Here is a 19477-nt window from a genome sequence, read left to right as displayed (position 1 = left end):
TCACACGGACGTTCCGTCTCAGTGCACGTGGCGGGAGAAGCGAAACGGACCAGAAATGAGCTCATAAATCTGTCATGTAAATTGCGCCAGCTGTCTAACGAGCAGTTAAAACAATCGGACACGCGTGATGCACGGCCCACAGAAGAGGCAGTGACGTGCGTAGTGCGAAGGTTTCCGTTGGCCTAATAGCGGCGACCGGCCGCCTACGCTGCGGGCAGCGTGGGAGCCATGGTGACGCAGAAGTAGACGCCCCGCACCCTCCGTGATTCGCGGCCAGCTGGCTAGGTCCCAATTAAGCATCCCCGGCAGCCGTGTTTACTATCCGAGCTACGAATGCGGCCGTGTGTATATGTGCGCGTGTGTATATGTGTCTGCATGCGTGCGTGCGTGCGTGGGTGTCTGAAACAGAAGATGAGATAGAGAAGAGGGAGGGAGGTGTGTCGCTGATGTGTGCAGAGGAGAATGAAGGCGTCGAAAAGTTCTGTGCAACTACTACGTAAGAGTAAAGTAAGAAACAGCTCCAGGCAGTATCAGAAATAATACAGTGACATGTGTGCTCCCAGTAGGTCGTAGTGACAATGCAATCTAGAGTATTTATCATTTTGCTGCTAATTATTTTATTTTAATTCAAAGTAAACACATTGGACAAAAAAAATTAGTCACCTCAAGAAGACACGCTAATACTAACAGCGCCTCTATCCCTGATAATGGCCTCAATTTGGCGAGGAGGGAAGTCCAAAAGTTTCTGCAAGTATGTCTTACAGAGAGAGCTACCACAATGCGGGAATGTTGACTGCAGCGTTCCAAGTGATTTACCAAACAGCTCCAGACATTTTCAGTGGGGTGATTTAGTGGACCAGACGATATGTGGTAGGGAGCCTGACTGTTCGTCGTACCACGAACGTATGTCAAAGCACAGCTGTTGTCATCTTCCAATACGAGATTGTCCACAGCATACACGTCATGAAGACGTCCAAGAAAAATCAATAAAAATTTTGAAATAAACCACCTGATAGCATTCACGGTAACCTGCGTGACTAAGCACAAGTCACAGCACGAGAAGCACCTTCGAAACATCGCAGAACCACCTGAAGCTTGAGCTGCAACCCCGACATATTACAGGTCAAACGTGTCGTGGGATCGTCGGCGCACTCGACACTTGCTGTCATTTGCAAACAGGCAAAATAGAGAGTCATCGGACCACACTACACGCCTACAATCAACTACCTTCCAGTTTCTGCTTTCACTGTTCGGCCGAAGCGTAGTTTTGTATGCCATTGTGTTACATGGTTCTCAGTGCTACACTATTTCTGTAGACAAATTGTACAATTTGTGCTGATGCATCAACAAACAGGACAACTTCACTCAGGTTCCGGGCCGGCCGAGGTGGCCGAGCGGTTCTAGGCGATACTGTCTGGAACCGCGCGACCGCTACGGTCGCAGGTTCGAATCCTGCCTCGGGCATGGATGTGTGTGATGTCCTCAGGTTAGTTAGGTTTAAGTAGTTCCAAGTTCTAGGGGAGTGATGACTATCCATCGAACTGCGCAGATTCCTCAATCGCAATGCACGCTGCTTCACTGCCATGAATTGCTTCAGCTGTGGCGGGTCGCATCGCCGCCTGCTAACAGTTGCACGCCATCTACACGACCCCAAAGAGCCCTTGTGCTTTTTTGAAGGAGTGACTAATTTTTATTTAGTGGGGAAGGACCAGCAATTTAAATTTGCCGGCAGCTGTATTCGAGCGGTTCTAGCTACTTCAGTCCGGAACCACGCTGCTGCTACGGTCGCGGGTTCGAATCCTGCCTCGGGCATGTATGTGTGTGATGTCCTCAGGTTAAAGTAGTTCTAAGTCTAGGGGATTCACGACCTCAGATTTTAAGTCCCATAGTGCTCAGAGCCAATTTAAATTTGATAGTTCTTTATTCAAATCTCTGTGACAGTTACGTGTAATTTATATCGGTGACTAGTTCCAAACTTAGCCCACCATTTTTAAAAGCGCCTACGAAAGTAAAATTCCACTGAAGTACTCGGGTAACGTCCACATAACACATTTTCATACAATAGATATCGAGTGATCTCACTGCATGAGTGATACAATCAACAGATGAAACTATACCGCAATGTATCACAAATTATTGAACATGTCTTTTCTAACTTCTGAAACATATGTAAAAAACGTACTGCAATCTCTCATCTGTCGATGTAAGTACTGTAATCAAGCCTTATGGATGAACTAAAACATTTGAAAATGTAAATAAAAATTCTTGGAAATTAATCATAGTCGGCCGAAGTGGCCGTGCGGTTAAAGGCGCTGCAGTCTGGAACCGCAAGACCGCTACGGTCGCAGGTTCGAATCCTGCCTCGGGCATGGATGTTTGTGATGTCCTTAGGTTAGTTAGGTTAAACTAGTTCTAAGTTGTAGGGGACTAATGACCTCAGCAGTTGAGTCCCATAGTGCTCAGAGCCATTTTTTTGAAATTAATCATAGGTTCTCTGTAACTAAATTATCATTTCATGTAGATAAAACACAAAACATGCAGTCCTCTGCTGCATAAGGTCTGGACCATACTATTAGAGATAACGTATGGAGATTTAATCAATAAAAGAAACAAAATATTCTAAGCCTTTAGGTGTTTATATTGATAAGAACCCAAATGGGAAGTCACATGTTACATATCTTATTAAAGGTTTAAGCTCTGCAACACTTTCGTTACAGATAATATCATATTTCAGTTCCAAAGCAACAATAACATTAATAAATTTAATACCAAAAGGGGAAATGACTTCCACTATCCTTCCCTGAGACTTAGCGTTGCACACAAAGAATTACGGTATTCATCCACAAAAATCTTCGACCACTCACCTAGTGATGTGAGGAATTTAATATAAACCAAAATTAACTTAAAACATAAACTGAAGTTATATCTGCATGACGATGACTTGTACGCCAAAGAAAAATTTCTGAATGTGTAATTAGTATTCTGTGTGTGTGTGTGTGTGTGTGTGTGTGTGTGTGTGTGTGTGTGTGTGTTGCTAGAGACATATAACCAGGCATTTCTGAGAATCATCAACGCATTAAATGAGTTAGTTAATGAAATCGATAAGAAAGTGACCAACTGAAAAGGTCGAGGCTATTGAGGGGAAAACATGTAAGAGACCCTTGTTGTTGAGAAGGGGGCGCCCTTGTTGTTGAGAAGGAGGAGCAGGCACATAACAGGAGAAGGAAGAGCGGATATATAAAGCCTCGAGCTGCAGAGACGTCTGATTAGTTTACACCAAGATGTGAACGAAGCAGAAAGTCGTTCATGTGCGGAAAGCCATTCGAGGGAAATTAAGGTTACTAATGTTACGGCATGTGGATCGGAAGTAAACACTGAGAGAGACCTTTGAGCAGGTTACTGAATCTCTCAGACACATCTCAGCAAAAACAAAACCACACGATAACGATGGTGTTGCCATTGACGAATTCATTATCCGTCACGCGCCTGGCAAGATAGATAGGACATTCGGCGTCAGAAGGGAAAGATAATACATGCTGGGTACGCAGCCTCTAAATCTAACTGATGAAACAATACAGACTGGTGATAGGCGGTTTGAGAGAACACTTGGCTTAATTAATCTTATTTCCCTAAGACCCACGAAAAAACCCAAAATTATTCAGTTAATGATGGGAAAATGTACCGCTAAATACTGTATTTGACTGATGTACATACTATAAGATCGCAAAAAGCCGGAGCAACAAGAAATCTAAAACCACTATAAAACCAATACTTGATGATGAAAACAACAATAACAACAACAACAACAACAACAGCAGCAGCGGCGATGGTATTGACATTGAGCATTGAACAGTGAACAATCGAATCCCAACGAGCTAATTGATCGATTACGTCCGCAGGTAATACATCTTATTCGAATGAGGTTGTTTCAGTAATCTCTGAGCTTAGAGAGAGAGGTATCATCGAATAACTATGGAGAGAGTAGATCGAGAACTGTATAAAACCGCGCTCAAAACATACCCTTGCAGCAATATTATGATTAAAGTATGGGTGACCTGTGGTAGGTTTATCTTGTAGATATGAGGGAATACACATGAGAATAATGGATTCAAATATATTTTAATAGTTATTGATACGTACTCCAAATTTGAGATCTGCATCAAACTAGTCTCTGGACTGAAGACCACAACAACAACAACTCAAAATATGCTGGGCATTACCTGTTAAAACAAAAACGGGGAGTAATATCGCGTATGTGGTTGAGAGTTTGCTGCAGACACGGACGAATCGATGCCCGGACGAGCTCCAAACCGACCACGGCACTGATCGACATTTCAAAACCATGATGCAGTGGTGTGGAATACATCACTAATCAACATTCAACCACCTGAAGGCGAGTATAGTGGACGTCTGAACAGAACAATAAAAGGTCAAATGTAGATGCGTTTTAATCTTCACCGCTCATACTAATGAACTGATATCCTCCCAAAAACAGCTGATCAGTATAATCGAACCAAAAATAGCACAATAAAAATGAGATCAATCTATGTTCATGATAATGGGCTCATGGATACAGTGTACTATTGTATTAAAATGCCAGACCCACGCAAATAGAAATTTAATGTAGGTGATTTGGTACGTATCTCAAAACACAAGACAGCGTTTGAGAAATCATACTTACCGAACTTGTCAACAGAGATATTCACAGCCTCAAAAGTGCAAAGAACGAATCCTAGAACTTACATCTTAAAGGGTAGTGAAGGTGAAGAAATTGCAGGTTGCTTCTACACCGAGGAAATGCAGAAGAGCTCAGAATCGGACGTAGTTCTCCTTGAGAGAGTCTTGAGACGTCGGGGAAATAGAGCACTAGGTAAATGGACAGGTTTTCCTGCAGCACGAAAAAGCTGGATCGACGCTATCGATTTGCTATATATTGGGGTGCATAGAGCGCAACCGTCGCAGTAGCATAACATGCGTGCTAGCAGACGCATTAGAGGAGGAGGTGGTATGCTAGACAAAGTGCCAGTGGAATTACACATTCCGGGATATAACTACTGTGAACCTGGAACAAAATTTCAAAAAATTGGCACGTTGTGATAAGGGGCTTAATCTGCTCGACGAAGACAGTGTGGAACACGACATTGCATACGCTGCAAATAAAGATCTACCAAGTTGTCCCATTGCAGACAGGATTTTAGCTGATAAGGCTCAGGGGATACGCATAAGAAAAGACATTGACATTGAAAAACACATGGCAGCATTTTCAGTTGATAAAGCCATGCTTGGAACAATTAATTTGAGCTTAGAGGTGACGAATCTCAAACGAGTTATGAATGCTCCACGTCGTGCACTGAAGAACAAGTAGACAACGATGAAGAAGGCAGCAGCTGAAAAATTTGTAAAAAGTTTTTCTGCAAGGGAATTTGTAAAAATGTCTGCTTGGATTCCTGCTAACGGGTTCCCATCGCAAGACGTAAATTTTTTTTCTTGTGTTCACGGTTCTTCAAAAAAGACATTTCTGACGAAAAAATTGCTGATTTCATGAATTTGCTTCAAATCGTAGTTACATATAGTTATTTCGAGTTCAGTAGTTATTTCGAGTTCAATGGACAGTTATATCAACAACCTGATGGTCTTTCAGCTTAGGCGTTATTTGATATTCTAGATATGTTGACGATATTTTGATTATTTATAGAGGACTGAATAACGGGACTGATCACCTATTCAAAATTTTCAACCAACGTCACGTAAAAATTACTTTCACCTGAGAGCTTGAAAACCAATTTCGGAAATTACACTACTTAGAACGCACTCTGACAATTTTAGATGACAAAATTTCCTTTAATATCTTCCGTTAAGAAACTTGCACTGATCAAATAGTACCTTTCACTTCAACACACCCCAGTCTCATAAAAAGGTCTTCTTCCATTCAGCTGCCCATAGACCTATTTATGTTCCCTTATTCAATGAAAGTCTTGAAGCACAAATAAATATGAGCAAAACTATAGCATACTCATTTCACTAAGGTTTGAAGCTTCTCTTTTCGTTCTTCCGTGTTTGCGATCTAAAAACTGGGTTGTTTTGGAAATCAACCTTATGCAAACACAATTAGTTTATTTTTATATTTCCCCAGACGGGTTTCAACACCAATGTGTCATCTTCTGTGGGTTAAATTTTTCTTTCTTAAAATTACATCGCTAATGGAACTGTATTATTGTACATCGATTTTAGTGCTCGTTTTCGTCGTTTTCTTGATAGCATGTCATCTGCAAAATTTCCCGTCGTGTTTAGTGTCCCTGGTTGGTGTCTCAATCAGCTACTATTTAGTGCATTGCTTTCACTCAGTTTTTCATCTGTGTGAGCGGGAATTTTCCTTGTATGTCGGTTGCCATTTTTCCCAGGCTTCTCATTACCATTGAGGGGAAATTTATAAACAGAACACTACCGATGCCGAGAATCATCTCAAGAGGTGACACTGCTAGCGTTTCCACTACACGTGTAATGTGTAATGGTCATGTTCTTTTTTTTACTAAAACAAAAATGATCTAGTGGCAAATGCGCGGTTTGTGATATAGACTATAATTTTCACTATGATTTTTAACCGAGGGTTCACTTCTCACAAATGTTGGAGTGACCACGAAAGATATGGTTCGGATTCCACGTTAAACTGTAGGTCTCCAGTTCCGATTAGGTAACTGGGAAAGGTTAGGGACACGTAAGTAGCTGCAGTGGCGCCCAGTTGAAAGACCTGCAAGAGGTCTACCGTGTACACCAGACAGAATTCTCTTTTGCTCGTGCTTGTTAGCTTGTTGCTCCGGTTAAAACCTGGCGTAAACTATACAAACATTTTTTAAATAACTTCATATCGGCAGTTAGATTCTTGCACATGTCATGCTGATAAAAATGGCTAGCAAAGAAAATAAAATCATGGCAGTGTTTGATGCCACAGATGACTCCCATCAACGAGGACTTCTAATTTGTTGCAATGAGATGTGTCTTGCAATACTACATTTTATAACAATTCCTATAGGCCATTCCTTATAATAATGTTGGATGTTGTGCGTTTGACAGCCAGTGAAACAGTTCTTTGTTTGTTCCCTATAGTCGTCACAAAAATGCGAAGTATGTATTGAAAGACAAAAACGAACATTTTTCTTGCCAGGCAAACAGGACAAAGGAAAAATTGATGCAGTAACCGCTAGTTTTATTTAGACGGAACTGTGGTGGAGTTAGAAGCAAAGCGTGGATAAGGAAACTGGTAATATGCAAATGACTGGAGCTTAGGAATACTGTTCCACTGATAAACCTGAAATGAGATAGAGGTATTGGAAATTAGGTTGTCTGATAATTTCCTGAAAAATGCTTTCCACTGTCGAAAAAATTCTTTATCAAGGGGTTGAACCGTACTAGTAGTTCCAGGCGGAATCCACAATACATCTACACATTCTTCGTCGTCCTCCACAAAAACAGAGGCGGTGTTATGTCCAGCCCATGAATTCAACAAAAGCAATGAATTAGTTTCTGCAGCTGGTAGGAATACTTTTCGAACGAATTGTTGAAAATTATTCTTTCCCAGTTTCCTAGAGTTTGATACGTCGATTACAAGATTTTTGCAGCTAGACAGTACTCTTTTTAGTTTTGGACCTAATTTGCCTTGCGATTCTTGAAGACAGATATATAGTTGCGGAAGCAGTAAACCACTCATACTTATCACTGGCATTATCGTATATGAATGTGTGATTGCATTCATTGATTGGGAAACCGACTCCGTCTTTTTTCCACCCTGAAGTGATAAAGAGCGGTGTGCGCGCAGTTCTTTCACGAAACTGAATGATCAGCGTTATAAACAGCAGTTGCCGCGATAACAGCAAGTTTCATCTCTACGTCAGATATGAATTTCTCTATAGCACTCTCTGTCACTGGCAGCAGCTCCACACGTTTACGTGATATTAACTTTGTAATTTAGCGACTTCCCATTATTTCTTGAACCTACGTAGCCAGTTCGACGAAGCCTGGAAATTAGAGATGTTCATGTCAGATGCAATTCGGCGGGCCTAGTCTCGTAGATCTCCGTCGGTAACGGTGCATAGCCGCTCACGAGCAGTTATAATCTTTCGAAAAGTTTATCATTCGGATGGTTTCGGGTTTCCATTTGGCGCATATCTCTTACTTCACGTAATTCACTCTTCCATTTGTAATGTTCACGCTCCGATTTTACGAAACGAAAAACTCCTTTGCACACTGCGTAACTTCAAGCGTTTTTTCCCTTCTTCGTTTAACCAATATTTCACTGTCTTTTCTTTGTCACTGAAAGCTGTTGCAGAACCTATTTTTTTGGGCTTGGAAGGTTTTCTTCTGCGGAACTGTTACTGGCACAACTGACGTCGTCCGAACCACAATTCATGGAATACACACAGTTATTTCCTGTGTCTTCTAACGTATCCACAATTTCAAACGAAATGTCGATATCATTCGAATGAATGTCAAAGAAATCAACTAACAAATGACACACACGTACGTCATCAGGAGAAGTAGGTGGGTGATATCGTCTGGAAACCACGTTCTTCATTTTCCGTCATTGATAAATTGAGAACGTTAACTGGATTCCTTATTACTGCGAAACTGGAAGAAAAATTTTACTATTAGCAGTCATGCCTTACGAAAGAACAATAAATATTAATTCAGCTTTATGTGTATTGTCAATATTTAGCAAAACTGCAAAAAGCAACAGATAATTGATAATAGATGTTACTTGAGTGGTTAATTAGAGTGAATAGTAAATGTGTACTATAGTGTCAGAGAAACTATCAACGAACGGAAACCTGAAACGTCATTTACAAATTACGATCGGGTTGTGTCGTGTTTCACGTTTACAGATGTACCGCCGACCTCGGCTCTGTGTGTGTATGTGTGTGTGTGTGTGTGTGTGTGTGTGTGTGTGTGTGTGTGCGCCTAGTTGCAGATGCGCAATTGCTACAGCGTCAGTAGGGCTGTGCATTTCTACCACCGCCTGGAGCGCTACCAATTTGGCAATTTTCAGCTTTTTTTTTAATACTTGCAGTGCGTCTTAGCAGCTACAATTTTGACAGTGCATTTCTTTCGTTGTCTTTTTCCTGTGTAAAAACTTTCAGGGTAGTTTTAGACATGTCTTATGGGATCATTCCCTTGTTGGCTGGCTACAGCAGTTAACTCTGTCTTTTTTATTATGATTTTATTTTCGACAGATGGAACACAAACACATCATTTGACGAGAGCACTGTTGCTGAAATTTAATAGTTGTTATGTGATTCCACGTAAGCAGAGTTTTCTGGTATTAGTTGAGAATTTTCGCATATGTGACTATTTTATGTACGTACATCAAAAAAAGTTTCGCATCACCTCGGTTCCGAGAGTTACGGATCCTGTACAGAAAATTGGAATGGAAATGAACATAAACATCATTTCTGCCCTTTTTATTCCTCATGAAAACCACACATTACATGTTGTAGCACCATACAGCGAGACCTTCAGACGTCGTGGCCCAGATTGCTGTACACACCGGTACCTTTAATATGCAGTTGCACGTCATTTTGCATTGATGCTTCCCTGTATTCGTCGTGGCGTACTATCCACAAGTTCATCAAGGCACTGTTTGTCCAGATTGTCCCACTCCTCAACGGCGATTCGGCGTAGATCAGAGTGGTTGGTGGGTCACGTCGCCCATAAACTGCCCTTTCCAATCTATTACAGGCATGTTAGAGAGGGTTCATGTCTGGAGAACATGCTGGCCACTCTAGTCGAGCGATGTTGTTATCCTGAAGGAAGTCATTCAGAAGACGTGCACGATGGGGCGAGAACTGTCGTCCCTGAAGATGAATGCCTTGCCAATACGCTGCCGATATGGTTGCACTATCGGAGGATGGCATTCACGGACCGTAAAGCCATTATGTCGTCTTCCTTGACCACCAGTACGTTGGCCCCACATAATGCCACCCCAAAACAGCAGTCACTGAACAGTGTAAGGTGTTCAGCCTGACCGGGTTGCCTGCAAACACGTCTCCGACGATTGTCCGGTTGAAGGCATATGCGACACTCATCGGTGAAGAGAACATGATGCCAAACCTGAGCGGTCCATTCGGCATGTTTTTAGGCCAATCTGTGCCGTGCTGCATGGTGTCGTGGTGTTGGGAGTGAAGTTGCACATCATGCAGACTATTGTGTACAGTTTGAGCCTTAACACGACATCCTGTGTCTGCACGAAAAGCGTTATTCAACATGGTAGCGTTGGTGTCAGGGTTCCCCGAGCCATAATACGTAGGTAGCGGTCATCCGCTGCAGTAGTAGCCCTTGGGTGGCCTGAGCGAGAATTGTCGTCGACTGTTCCTGTCTCTTTATATCCCCTCCATGTCCATACAACATCGGTTTGGTTCACTCCGAGACGCCTGGACACTTCCCTTGTTGAGAGCTCTTCCTGGAGCGATCGCGGACACGATCGAACTGCGGTATTGACCGTCCAGGCATGACTGAACTGCACACAACGCGAGTCGTGTGCCTCTTTCCTGGTGGAATGACCGTAACTGATTGGCTGTCGGACTTCCTCCGTCTATTTCATAGGCGCAGCTCATGCATGGTTGTTTACATCTTTGGGCGGGTTTAGTGTCATCTCTGAACAGTCAAAGGGACTGTGCCTGTGATATAATATCCACAGTTAACGCCTGTCTTCAGGAGTTCTGTGAACAGGAGTGATGCAAAACTTTTTTTGATGATTGTAAATTATCTATAACTTACATATTTTTGTAGGTAACTTTTACCATTCTGATGAAGATAGTCCTAGAACTATTGGAACCTGGTTAATGTGCTTTCAAAAAAAGTTGTGTGCAGCTGGTTGGCTGACTAATACATATTATATAAATGCAATACACTGAGCTGTGACTTCCTGCGATGCTCTTGGCATGATAGTTTCTCTGTCGAAGTTAGCCGCTTTGCGACGTCCTTGTTGGCTAGCGTCCTCTATTTACAGCAACCGCGGCTCACGAAGTAGGACTCGGTCGTGGACTCTGACAGAGACTCGGTCGTGGACTCTGACGGAGACTCGGTCGTGGACTCTGACGGAGACTCGGTCGTGGACTCTGACGGAGACTCGGTCGTGGACTCTGACGGAGACTCGGTCGTGGACTCTGACGGAGACTCGGTCGTGGACTCTGACGGAGACTCGGTCGTGGACTCTGACGGAGACTCGGTCGTGGACTCTGACGGAGACTCGGTCGTGGACTCTGACGGAGACTCGGTCGTGGACTCTGACGGAGACTCGGTCGTGGACTCTGACGGAGACTCGGTCGTGGACTCTGACGGAGACTCGGTCGTGGACTCTGACGGAGACTCGGTCGTGGACTCTGACGGAGACTCGGTCGTGGACTCTGACGGAGACTCGGTCGTGGACTCTGACGGAGACTCGGTCGTGGACTCTGACGGAGACTCGGTCGTGGACTCTGACGGAGACTCGGTCGTGGACTCTGACGGAGACTCGGTCGTGGACTCTGACGGAGACTCGGTCGTGGACTCTGACGGAGACTCGGTCGTGGACTCTGACGGAGACTCGGTCGTGGACTCTGACGGAGACTCGGTCGTGGACTCTGACGGAGACTCGGTCGTGGGCTCTGACGGAGACTCGGTCGTGGACTCTGACGGAGACTCGGTCGTGGGCTCTGACGGAGACTCGGTCGTGGGCTCTGACGGAGACTCGGTCGTGGGCTCTGACGGAGACTCGGTCGTGGGCTCTGACGGAGACTCGGTCGTGGGCTCTGACGGAGACTCGGTCGTGGGCTCTGACGGAGACTCGGTCGTGGGCTCTGACGGAGACTCGGTCGTGGGCTCTGACGGAGACTCGGTCGTGGGCTCTGACGGAGACTCGGTCGTGGGCTCTGACGGAGACTCGGTCGTGGGCTCTGACGGAGACTCGGTCGTGGGCTCTGACGGAGACTCGGTCGTGGGCTCTGACGGAGACTCGGTCGTGGGCTCTGACGGAGACTCGGTCGTGGGCTCTGACGGAGACTCGGTCGTGGGCTCTGACGGAGACTCGGTCGTGGGCTCTGACGGAGACTCGGTCGTGGGCTCTGACGGAGACTCGGTCGTGGGCTCTGACGGAGACTCGGTCGTGGGCTCTGACGGAGACTCGGTCGTGGGCTCTGACGGAGACTCGGTCGTGGGCTCTGACGGAGACTCGGTCGTGGGCTCTGACGGAGACTCGGTCGTGGGCTCTGACGGAGACTCGGTCGTGGGCTCTGACGGAGACTCGGTCGTGGGCTCTGACGGAGACTCGGTCGTGGGCTCTGACGGAGACTCGGTCGTGGGCTCTGACGGAGACTCGGTCGTGGGCTCTGACGGAGACTCGGTCGTGGGCTCTGACGGAGACTCGGTCGTGGGCTCTGACGGAGACTCGGTCGTGGGCTCTGACGGAGACTCGGTCGTGGGCTCTGACGGAGACTCGGTCGTGGGCTCTGACGGAGACTCGGTCGTGGGCTCTGACGGAGACTCGGTCGTGGGCTCTGACGGAGACTCGGTCGTGGGCTCTGACGGAGACTCGGTCGTGGGCTCTGACGGAGACTCGGTCGTGGGCTCTGACGGAGACTCGGTCGTGGGCTCTGACGGAGACTCGGTCGTGGGCTCTGACGGAGACTCGGTCGTGGGCTCTGACGGAGACTCGGTCGTGGGCTCTGACGGAGACTCGGTCGTGGGCTCTGACGGAGACTCGGTCGTGGGCTCTGACGGAGACTCGGTCGTGGGCTCTGACGGAGACTCGGTCGTGGGCTCTGACGGAGACTCGGTCGTGGGCTCTGACGGAGACTCGGTCGTGGGCTCTGACGGAGACTCGGTCGTGGGCTCTGACGGAGACTCGGTCGTGGGCTCTGACGGAGACTCGGTCGTGGGCTCTGACGGAGACTCGGTCGTGGGCTCTGACGGAGACTCGGTCGTGGGCTCTGACGGAGACTCGGTCGTGGGCTCTGACGGAGACTCGGTCGTGGGCTCTGACGGAGACTCGGTCGTGGGCTCTGACGGAGACTCGGTCGTGGGCTCTGACGGAGACTCGGTCGTGGGCTCTGACGGAGACTCGGTCGTGGGCTCTGACGGAGACTCGGTCGTGGGCTCTGACGGAGACTCGGTCGTGGGCTCTGACGGAGACTCGGTCGTGGGCTCTGACGGAGACTCGGTCGTGGGCTCTGACGGAGACTCGGTCGTGGGCTCTGACGGAGACTCGGTCGTGGGCTCTGACGGAGACTCGGTCGTGGGCTCTGACGGAGACTCGGTCGTGGGCTCTGACGGAGACTCGGTCGTGGGCTCTGACGGAGACTCGGTCGTGGGCTCTGACGGAGACTCGGTCGTGGGCTCTGACGGAGACTCGGTCGTGGGCTCTGACGGAGACTCGGTCGTGGGCTCTGACGGAGACTCGGTCGTGGGCTCTGACGGAGACTCGGTCGTGGGCTCTGACGGAGACTCGGTCGTGGGCTCTGACGGAGACTCGGTCGTGGGCTCTGACGGAGACTCGGTCGTGGGCTCTGACGGAGACTCGGTCGTGGGCTCTGACGGAGACTCGGTCGTGGGCTCTGACGGAGACTCGGTCGTGGGCTCTGACGGAGACTCGGTCGTGGGCTCTGACGGAGACTCGGTCGTGGGCTCTGACGGAGACTCGGTCGTGGGCTCTGACGGAGACTCGGTCGTGGGCTCTGACGGAGACTCGGTCGTGGGCTCTGACGGAGACTCGGTCGTGGGCTCTGACGGAGACTCGGTCGTGGGCTCTGACGGAGACTCGGTCGTGGGCTCTGACGGAGACTCGGTCGTGGGCTCTGACGGAGACTCGGTCGTGGGCTCTGACGGAGACTCGGTCGTGGGCTCTGACGGAGACTCGGTCGTGGGCTCTGACGGAGACTCGGTCGTGGGCTCTGACGGAGACTCGGTCGTGGGCTCTGACGGAGACTCGGTCGTGGGCTCTGACGGAGACTCGGTCGTGGGCTCTGACGGAGACTCGGTCGTGGGCTCTGACGGAGACTCGGTCGTGGGCTCTGACGGAGACTCGGTCGTGGGCTCTGACGGAGACTCGGTCGTGGGCTCTGACGGAGACTCGGTCGTGGGCTCTGACGGAGACTCGGTCGTGGGCTCTGACGGAGACTCGGTCGTGGGCTCTGACGGAGACTCGGTCGTGGGCTCTGACGGAGACTCGGTCGTGGGCTCTGACGGAGACTCGGTCGGGGACTCTGACGGAGACTCGGTCGTGGGCTCTGACGGAGACTCGGTCGTGGGACTCTGACGGAGACTCGGTCGTGGGCTCTGACGGAGACTCGGTCGTGGGCTCTGACGGAGACTCGGTCGTGGGCTCTGACGGAGACTCGGTCGTGGGCTCTGACGGAGACTCGGTCGTGGGCTCTGACGGAGACTCGGTCGTGGGCTCTGACGGAGACTCGGTCGTGGGCTCTGACGGAGACTCGGTCGTGGGCTCTGACGGAGACTCGGTCGTGGGCTCTGACGGAGACTCGGTCGTGGGCTCTGACGGAGACTCGGTCGTGGGCTCTGACGGAGACTCGGTCGTGGGCTCTGACGGAGACTCGGTCGTGGGCTCTGACGGAGACTCGGTCGTGGGCTCTGACGGAGACTCGGTCGTGGGCTCTGACGGAGACTCGGTCGTGGGCTCTGACGGAGACTCGGTCGTGGGCTCTGACGGAGACTCGGTCGTGGGCTCTGACGGAGACTCGGTCGTGGGCTCTGACGGAGACTCGGTCGTGGGCTCTGACGGAGACTCGGTCGTGGGCTCTGACGGAGACTCGGTCGTGGGCTCTGACGGAGACTCGGTCGTGGGCTCTGACGGAGACTCGGTCGTGGGCTCTGACGGAGACTCGGTCGTGGGCTCTGACGGAGACTCGGTCGTGGGCTCTGACGGAGACTCGGTCGTGGGCTCTGACGGAGACTCGGTCGTGGGCTCTGACGGAGACTCGGTCGTGGGCTCTGACGGAGACTCGGTCGTGGGCTCTGACGGAGACTCGGTCGTGGGCTCTGACGGAGACTCGGTCGTGGGCTCTGACGGAGACTCGGTCGTGGGCTCTGACGGAGACTCGGTCGTGGGCTCTGACGGAGACTCGGTCGTGGGCTCTGACGGAGACTCGGTCGTGGGCTCTGACGGAGACTCGGTCGTGGGCTCTGACGGAGACTCGGTCGTGGGCTCTGACGGAGACTCGGTCGTGGGCTCTGACGGAGACTCGGTCGTGGGCTCTGACGGAGACTCGGTCGTGGGCTCTGACGGAGACTCGGTCGTGGGCTCTGACGGAGACTCGGTCGTGGGCTCTGACGGAGACTCGGTCGTGGGCTCTGACGGAGACTCGGTCGTGGGCTCTGACGGAGACTCGGTCGTGGGCTCTGACGGAGACTCGGTCGTGGGCTCTGACGGAGACTCGGTCGTGGGCTCTGACGGAGACTCGGTCGTGGGCTCTGACGGAGACTCGGTCGTGGGCTCTGACGGAGACTCGGTCGTGGGCTCTGACGGAGACTCGGTCGTGGGCTCTGACGGAGACTCGGTCGTGGGCTCTGACGGAGACTCGGTCGGGGACTCTGACGGAGACTCGGTCGTGGACTCTGACGGAGACTCGGTCGTGGACTCTGACGGAGACTCGGTCGGGGCAGTGACACAGGGATGACAGCGCACGGAGCACGGAGCGTTGCAAGTAGTCAGTCGGCACTTTGTGTACTGCGAGGACGCACGGTGTTGACATTCCGGCACCTGGGCCTGGATCACCGTTCAACATAGGCTCTGTTTAAGTGTTGTGTCGATCTCGAATCCTGAGGAGAGCGCGGGAGTTTACCTTGGTGTGCATGTTAACAGCGAGATCAAGGACCTTCAAATGGTGAGACATTTTATGGTGGAAGTTTTGGATGTGATTGCTCCGTGTAGCCACTTTGATTTGCGTTAGTCATTCCTTAAACCATTTTGGCGTGGGTCCGGGATACTTGGTATTGCAAGTCCATGTAACTGCGCTGTGACCTGCTTCCGTTGCATTTATCTTGAATCACAAGTGTGGCCGATATTCGGCGATCCTTTTTTTATTATTACTGTTAAAATTTTATGTGGTCAATTTTATGAATCAAAGTTTATTCTTTGTATAAAACTTCAGCCGCAAATTTAAATTGGAATTGCAAACTTTTCCCTGTTGACAACTATAGTAGCAACAATTTTGGACCGTCAAATGGTGCTTCGATATTTAAGATTGTGTTTGGATTGTCTGGCCATTATCATCTTGAGCTAGTTGTGGCTTATAAATTTATCAAGTGAAATTTCACGTAACTGGAAATTGTTTAAGGAACCATTGCTTTAATAATAACTGCGGTTGTCACACTATAACGTTTAACATCTCTTCCTGCATTGGCGCTACCAAGTGTTTACCTGTTGGTTTTAGTATTTTAGTGAACTGTGTATTAATACTAGGAATGTATGTTCTGGAATCCGTTATGGGTGTGTGCAGGCCCTCCTGCCTGTTGTCACTTGAGCTCTCAAGCACGGAATTATGACGCGCAGCCTATGTGAAAGCCAAAGGTCGAAAATGTGTTGATAGCTGTGTAGATCTTTCAGGCTATCATAACATCTTATTGCCGAATGTTTTCCATAATAGTTTATTCACTTACTTACGAGATCTTTGTATTTGAGCATTTTGAAACCTAATAGCTTTCACAAACTGTTATTTTTCATATTCACAATGTCTGGTAATTGACTTAATTTCACAACTAGTGAGCTCAAATCTGCAGTTATGTATAAGTTATATTAGTGTAAAGTAACTTTTTAATAATTTAAAGTTGGGGCCTAAAGGCTGTTTTTCTTTTAAATTTTTTAATTGTTCTACTTGTTTTTATACAATTGAATAATCGGTGCAGATCACTGAGATTTGCCAATACAAATTAATTATTGTGTTGTTACTAATGCTCTGCTTTAATTAACGTGGTGAAAATAAATTTTGTCTCCTAAAATGGGGTCAGCATTCCGCTCCAGCAGCCCTGCTTACCAATCCTACACCTTACCATATACCATATAGTGATAATTCAGACACTGGACTATAGGAGTTGCGTACTGTGAACCAGAACAATCAACTTCGTGATTTTCATGGTGAGGTAATCATTGCATGGTTACATCTAAGGCAGGATCCGCGTACAGTATGATACCAGTACACGCAATCTACAGCACTTCACATTGCTGCTGAACCGCAAAGTGATAACGCAAAGGAACTACGAGTATCTTAAATCAGTTGGCCTGAAACCTCGCAATGACGTCCTAACTCTCTCTAACCAAGCCAGTAGAGTAAGATGTGCGAATTATACATCAGGAATACTTCTCGCATAAATCTTACACTTCAACCAAATTCAACAAGAATGATGTATTTGGGATAGTCATTGAGCACCAACACGCACTGATGCTTCCATGCAAGAGTTTCGATTTAGCATTCTTGTTCCAAGAGAAATGCTATGAAATCAGTGGGTCTGAGATCGACCATACACGCAATGTCAGCATAACATCAACCCTTAAAACATACGTCTTCCCATCACCCACGGATTTGAATAGTTTAGAAAATGCGGGATGGTTCACAGACAATCCGGTGAATAGAACACTTGCAGAGTGCAAACGATTTACTGCATGAATACCTCTAAAAATGGTTATGGACTACTTTGAGGACATGAGGCAGATTATTATGAATGCTAAACAGGAACTCATTCTGGTACAGAGTGTGAGGGATAATAACTTATACATGCAAGGAGCTAAGGGGAGAATTTGATCACAATCAGCAAGATAATATGAAAAATCCATCATATCAGTGTATAAGACGAGAATCATTTGAAGCTTTTAAAAGTACATATAGATCACTAACATTCTGCTCGTGGGAGGTTTTCGAGTACCCAGTGATGAAACATGCCCTTAGAAAAATTATGAATTACAGTGCTGATAAACCTCTTACGTCATTTGATTTTCAAACAGCTGAGCAGATCTGAACGTACCCAGACATTTCTCTCTTTACTTATTCTGATCAACACTAAACTGACACACAATATTTTTAGCGCAACGCAATCTGACTTTCAATAATCTCTACACAAGAATGGCCGTAACTAACGATAACCTATATCTTTCATGAATCACTTACCTCACAAAAACCTTCGTTACTCGAACTACTGCAATACAGCGAGCGCCAATACTGCCAGCTAAATAAAAGATTCTAACTACTGAAGGCACTAACTACTGATAGGCATAGTTAGCAAATGAAAGATTTTGATAGAGAACAAACACTATATTTACCTTAATAATATTCAAAAGTCATCATCATATATATATATATATATATATATATATATATATATATATATATATATATATATATATATAAGTTCATGATATACAGTATTACAAATTTACTCTTTCTGATTGACACACGTCCAGATCGTCCGCTCTCAAAATTCTGCCATCTCTCTCCCCACATCCACCACTGCTGGCGGCTCACTTCCAACTGCGCAACGCTATGCGCTTTTCACATCCAGCTTCCCAACACAATAGTAAATATTCCAACAATGCAAGCCAGCCACAGACTTCACACAGCACAGTCAGTGGTTTTCGTATAGAGCGCTACGTGGCGTTGCCAACATAAAAACCTAAACAGCCTACTTACAGTGATACTGACTGCAAACAGACAAACTTGGGCTATTAATACCTCTTCGCAGCTAAAGGCACCTAGATTCATCATACTCGCGTTTCAGACTGATAGAAGAGGAAATACAGCAAATTATTTCACTGTATTCGACAACTGCAAGTTAACTAATACCGCAGTCTACCTGAACTCAGAATTCTATCCATATGGCAATTTACAACTGCATTGGGATGATAACGTATACAGCAAAGCGTGTAACATGTATGCGAGGTTCCGTGCATCTTAGTATGAAAGCGCTGAAGAAGGAGGAGGGCGTCTACTCACTCCATGGAAGTTCAAGGAGATATCACGATCATTGTAATAGACTGCTCGAAACAGAACGAGATAATTAAGTCTGGACCTTTAGATATATAAACTGAATTTGAATCTTCAGCAAATTTCCCGAGCACACTGCTCTAATTCTACGTGACCGTGGGGTCAACTACTGCCCGCTCACCGGTGCTGAGCAACGAGCTGTATAAACGAACACGTGCTGCGCCATACCCAGAGCATTCCGCAGTGGCATCTCAGGATGTGAACATCATTGCAGGTGCTCAGTGTTTCTAAGACAATGAGCATAGACTGTTCATATTTAAAGATGCTGCATTCGTAGGGCACACAGAAGATGCCAGAATAATAGCGATGTTCTCAGCGAGTACTGAATCACCGTTCTTTTGAGGATGTGAAGATCCCTAAGACACAGAAGAGTGCAAAGTGCTAACACATTTCTACCATGGAATTCACTGGGAAGCTCCAGGCATACTGTATAAAAATATGGTGACGTAGTTTCGATTATT

General features: G+C 47.3%; 1 protein-coding gene across 1 annotated transcript in view; it reads right to left on the bottom strand.

Moving 5' to 3' along the window:
- Nucleotides 1-19477, bottom strand: part of LOC124595266 (mucin-5AC-like) — a 55502-nt gene that overhangs the window by 9177 nt on the left and 26848 nt on the right. The window contains exons 2-3 of the mRNA XM_047133944.1: nt 14258-15619; nt 11042-14202 (exon numbers count right to left, since the gene is read on the bottom strand). Of these exons, the coding sequence (XP_046989900.1) occupies nt 11042-14202; nt 14258-15619 (4523 nt within the window). The remainder of the gene's footprint in view (nt 1-11041; nt 14203-14257; nt 15620-19477) is intronic.

This window comes from Schistocerca americana, chromosome 1 (genome assembly GCF_021461395.2).
Source record: "Schistocerca americana isolate TAMUIC-IGC-003095 chromosome 1, iqSchAmer2.1, whole genome shotgun sequence".
NCBI classification, from domain to species: Eukaryota; Metazoa; Arthropoda; class Insecta; order Orthoptera; family Acrididae; genus Schistocerca; species Schistocerca americana.
This window is presented reverse-complemented; position numbering and strand designations above follow the sequence as displayed.